The sequence below is a fragment of the Apaloderma vittatum genome, unplaced genomic scaffold, assembly GCF_000703405.1.
Source record: "Apaloderma vittatum isolate BGI_N311 unplaced genomic scaffold, ASM70340v1 scaffold44587, whole genome shotgun sequence".
Taxonomy (NCBI): Eukaryota; Metazoa; Chordata; class Aves; order Trogoniformes; family Trogonidae; genus Apaloderma; species Apaloderma vittatum.
This window is the reverse complement of record NW_009727550.1, coordinates 1-4932: the sequence shown is the minus strand read 5'-3', so window position 1 is coordinate 4932 and position 4932 is coordinate 1. Positions and strand designations below refer to the sequence as shown.

The window sequence follows — 4932 nt, the reverse complement described above, 5'->3', positions numbered from 1 at the left end:
ATGTAGACCGAGTGTGGCCCAAAGGAAAGAGAGAGTAATTTAAATTCATCGATCACTAATGACTCTCTCTTCTCTTGAAGGGCACGTCGGAAATAAAACAAGTAAGACCCTCTGCTTTCCACCCGTAGCCTACCGCACGAGCCAAAAGCAGAAAGCCAACACGCAAGCAGCAGCGGCAGGTGTCATTACTGTTGTCTCAGCAGTCCTGCCGGCATGTTAGCCAGAGGCATGAGGTCAGTGAAACAGTGTTCTCACTGAAGAGGAGGCAGAGAAGTGGTATTCTCTCTAGTAAGAACATGGCCGCAGTAATGTCTCCTCACCTTGATGTCTTCTAGCTGGATTTTGAGGTACCATTCGTGATGCGCATGCTTCTCTGCCAAGTACACGGCGTGAGAGTAGTAACCCGCTTGGCGAAGCACCTTGATCGCCGTTTCCACATCAAAGCGGACCTCGCTCTCACTCGTCTACAAGAACAAAAGCTGAGAGGTGGTCCCTCAGCAACACTCCCGCAGTCTGCAAGCGGCAATCATTTATACAAGAGGAAAGCCAGAGTAGGGACAACTTAGCACCTCTCGCGCACGGGAAAGCTCACACCTGCAGAAAGGAAGCAGAGCAATCACCTCTCATGAGATTGCCAACTACAGTGGCAAAAGCCAGCGTGCTCCAGGCTTATGTGACCAGACAGTCAGACTGAGAGCGGAATCAAGAGCTTGGAAATAAAGGAGCAAAGACAGAGGTACTGAGGGACAAATACATTCTCTTCTCTCTCAAAAGTCTCACCAGAGCCACGTACAATGTCCCCACTACCCCTTTTTATTACCATGACATAACAACGTTGCGTGATATCACCTTCCCTCTATACCTTAATGAATTCCTCCAGTTTGGAGCTGTCTTTGAGTTTAGTGTAGCAATTCAGCAGAAGTGTAGTATGGTCTGCATTGGCCAGGGACTGCAGGTGGAGCGTCTGCAGATAAGCAGTGAGGTTGTGGATACGCTGAGCATCCAGGAATTTCCGAATAACGTAAGATGGTTCCAGCTTCCCTATAGTCCTGGGAGGGAAAGGGTCACGTTACGAGAGATCGTGCACCCAAGAATCCAAAACACACGGAGCAATTAACAACAGAGTACGGAGAAGCCTTAACTTCAGCAGGCACTGACCCACTTGGGGCCACTCAGCTGCACATCAGAAGTCACAAGTATTTACAGCGTTAAGATCACCTGTCTGCGCGCACGGTGAAACAATCCACCCTCCACAAAGGCCGCGATCAGGACAACGGTGACAGCCCACAGAGTTAATCCTCCTTTAAAGGAGTCAGTGACAGGACGGACTATGCTCTGATGGAGCTATTTGGGAAGCACCCAAAAAGGGGATCAAAAGCGACATTTTCCTTCGTTTCAGTCGCGTAACTCAAAGTCAGCTTTAAAAGCTCAGGCCCACATGGAGCAGTTTAGCCACAGTTATCTTGGCGCTTCAAGCAAGCTGACAATAAAGCACATGCCGACCCTCGCCACGCAACCAGACTCCAGTTTCAGTTCTACGTGAACGTAACACTGTGGTGTTTTAAAGAGACCGAACGTGAAGTTTTCAGCAAGCCCCAAAACAAGGCTGTGTCAAGTTTTAAAAAACTCGAAATGTTTTAAAACTGACATTAAGATGTTTAAGCATTTTCCAAGAAGACTGCCCTGCGTGGACAAGTCACACCACCCATTTTACCCAGAGTGATCTCTTGTTTCCAATTACACCATCAGGCCCCACTCCATCCAACGTGCCTTCACTATTCACAGTTACAATATGATCAAGGAGGAGAATGTTATCCTAAGCCATACAGAGCGATTTTCAAGCAACTTTTTCCGAGACTTTTAATCTCATCGGCATGTTTCTCTCTGCTGGTAGAACCTTCCGCTCAAGTCACGTTTCTTGTGTTTTGGTTTACGTTTAGTCCTGACCTCAAACAGAAAACAAGGCCTCTGCAGCCCCTACCTGTGCTACACGGTCACAGCTCCACAGGGCCCCCACTTACCGGATATACTGCTGGATGGCTCCGTCATGGTTCCCTTTGTTATACAGATGATCGCCATACTGCCGGAAAATCTCTGACAAACCATCACTGTCCAAGTGGTGGCTCTTGGCCAGGTTAATAGCCATTTCAAATAAGTTCTTTCTGAAGAGCATCTGTTAAATAGACGGCGAGAATAGTCTAAGGGAAATATCACCCCACAGAACAAGTTCACACGCGCCTGGAAAACGAGCCGTTTCTCCTTTTTGGGGCCGTACGCATATGCATGCTCAGGCTTTTAAATACCAAATGCCTTGTAACCTCGGTTATGCTGAAAAGCTGTTGGGCCACTTGTTGCATAACTCATCTGAACAGTGCGACTTTTCAGTCTGCACAGCCAGTACAATCTTGCAGACGTAAGGCAGAGACTAATAACAAATCAGATTTACTTGCCTCGAGTTTGGTTTGGGTATCCTTCTCCTGCAGTACGTGAATCTTCCCATCTCTGGTCAGTACATACAGAGAACCCCACTCTGCTAAGACATCCACTATATCATCAAAGATGGAGCTGTACGCAATGAATTTGTTGCACAAGTCATAGATATTCAGGACCTGTTTGTCTGAATTCTGTGCCTCATTCCCAGTAAACTCTGACCTGGAGAGTAGAAGAAAGTTTTAGAAAATAAGGACACCAAACCTGAATTCTTGATACCTATGAAAACCAGGGATGTCCAGAGAGCACGACAAATGGGGTTCCTCTGGGCAATTAAACTAAGCAGACCCAGAGACAAAACACCAATCCCATCCACGTGTTAGACTGAGAAATTCATAGAACTTGGCGGGGGGAGGGAAACAGTCCTAACTTAGCATGCCTAACTGTGCTACTCTCACAATGGAAGTCAACTGATATACAGTCCAGATGAACCTTAATAACCTCTAACAAGGCTGCAATCAGCCCCTAAGAGCAAAGCTTCACAGGGAAGGAGAACAAAGAGGGAAATCAGGAAGCTGCAAGAGCAAAAGAACTCATTTGTTCCGAGGAGCCCTACTTTGGAGAAGTCTTTCGGTCCTTGGAGACAACGATGAGGTACCCCCGATACCAGTGAACAATCAGCTTTTGTCCCTCGAAGGCAAAGCAAGGGCCGCGTTCATCTGGTTGATAAAGGTACACACACTCGTTTCCTGCCACAATGAACTGCAGATCCTGGGAGGGGTCACTGAGCGATGAACAGCGCAACCCACAACCGTGAGTGTCCAGCTCCAGGTGAGGATAGTCTTTCACTGAAAGCATGTAAGACTACAGAGGAAACACAATCGTTTGGTGATAGCTCTGAACTAGACTCTAATGCCAAAGCAATTTGCAAGTCAGAGTCTCGTTTTTTCCAGTTAATTGCCCACCTGGATGTTCTCTGTAGTCACCACGAACAGATGCGTTGTTTTGCCAGACTGGCGGAAAGCAAGGCCAGTAACCGGAAAACTACCTTCATGCAGGATCTGGGTCTTACTATGGCGGTCTCGAGTGATGTCTCCTTTCGTAAGCACAACACTCCCATCTGCAAAACCTGGTGAAAGAGACAGACCAAAGTGTTACCTATATATGGCACACCTGAAAATTACCCAGCTTAAAGTCAGCTCCAGTCTCTAACAACACCTCACTCGCCAGCAAGGTGTTAAGTAACAGCATCGCCACAGGTTCAAGGAAGCAGTGAAGTCAAGGAAGTACGTGTCAAACCACCCGAGAGTGCTCCTGCTGCAGTTCAGCGCTGTCACTCAGCTACATGCAGGATGCCACTGTTCAGCAAGGTGCAACTTCCCTTGCCAGTTATTATTGTTTCAGTCTGCCTGTATTTTGTTTGACAAGCAGTTTTGTCTTCTACCAACTGAACTATTGTTTTAATTAGCTTGCTTTCTCAAAACACACTACACGCTGTAAAAATGCTAGAGGGAAATTTCCCAAAAGGAAATAAAGCACGCAGTTTTCACGGCTTGCCGACAGATCCAGTCCTCCAGGTTGTTCCAGTGTGGAAGGAACGGAAAGCTTTTTGACTTCAATGCAGAGACGAACTTACTGAAAGCGCTTGTAACCTCACAACATTACCACTCTTACTCTGCCAGAAGTTAAGCAAGAAATATTACAGAGGAACGGTTAAATCCCAAATGGGCAATTGGCTTTTTGCTTTTAAAAAAAAAGCTAAAAATACATGCTTCCCTTTTAAGTATCAGTCTAATAGATGGACACTAAGGCTAAAATTACGTGTTTATGTTCTCAAGCTCTGACAGTGCAAGACACACTATCTCTCTGTGAAAGTAACATAAAAACTGCACACGAACTAAAACCATCAGGATCTTCTGCACTCGTTTTTGTGCTACCTATTCATTTTCCTTATAGCTGAGTAAGGACCATAATACTTTTCTTAAGCTATTACAGTTCAGCTTTAGTTACCAATAGCCATGAAATTCAGATTCTCGTGGACGGTTAGGCAGGATACAACTGTGGGCTTGTTCCCTGGTATTGCTGGAAAAATTCGTGTGCAGAGAGGATTGCCACCATCTCGTTTCTCCAGGTTCCAGACTTTAACCTACAAACGACAACATATCTGGTGTAAGCAAAGCGTGAGGCGTTACGAGGCCAAGATCTAGCACCAAAAGTAACAATGCCCTGAGCGAGCAAGCTATTGAAGGGAATAAAGGTCAACTAAAGTAATCGTCGTAATCTTAAGAAAGACCCCCAACACAAACACATTCCCCTCTCTTTGTCATTCGACTTACCAAGGGATTAATGCCCTCTTCATCCTCACCAACAGAAACCAAGATACTGTGCTGCTTCAGCTGGTACAGATGCGTTACCCTTAGCTTATAAGCTTGGAAACTGCTGAGTTGAAGGGAGCGAGGCAAAAACCAAATCTGACCTTCCATATGTATGTGATGGTTAAGG

At 46.1% G+C, this 4932-nt stretch overlaps 1 protein-coding gene across 1 annotated transcript in view; it reads right to left on the bottom strand.

The window, feature by feature from the left end:
- The window catches only part of VPS11 (vacuolar protein sorting 11 homolog (S. cerevisiae)), a gene marked incomplete at its 3' end in the record, with an annotated part of 7975 nt that extends 3050 nt beyond the window's left edge, over positions 1-4925 (bottom strand). Inside the window, exons 1-8 of the mRNA XM_009873697.1 lie at positions 4767-4925; positions 4441-4576; positions 3396-3559; positions 3047-3294; positions 2451-2652; positions 2022-2173; positions 863-1049; positions 321-464 (exon numbers count right to left, since the gene is read on the bottom strand). Coding sequence (XP_009871999.1) covers positions 321-464; positions 863-1049; positions 2022-2173; positions 2451-2652; positions 3047-3294; positions 3396-3559; positions 4441-4576; positions 4767-4913 — 1380 coding nt within the window. The remainder of the gene's footprint in view (positions 1-320; positions 465-862; positions 1050-2021; positions 2174-2450; positions 2653-3046; positions 3295-3395; positions 3560-4440; positions 4577-4766) is intronic.
- Positions 4926-4932: the final 7 nt, after the last annotated feature.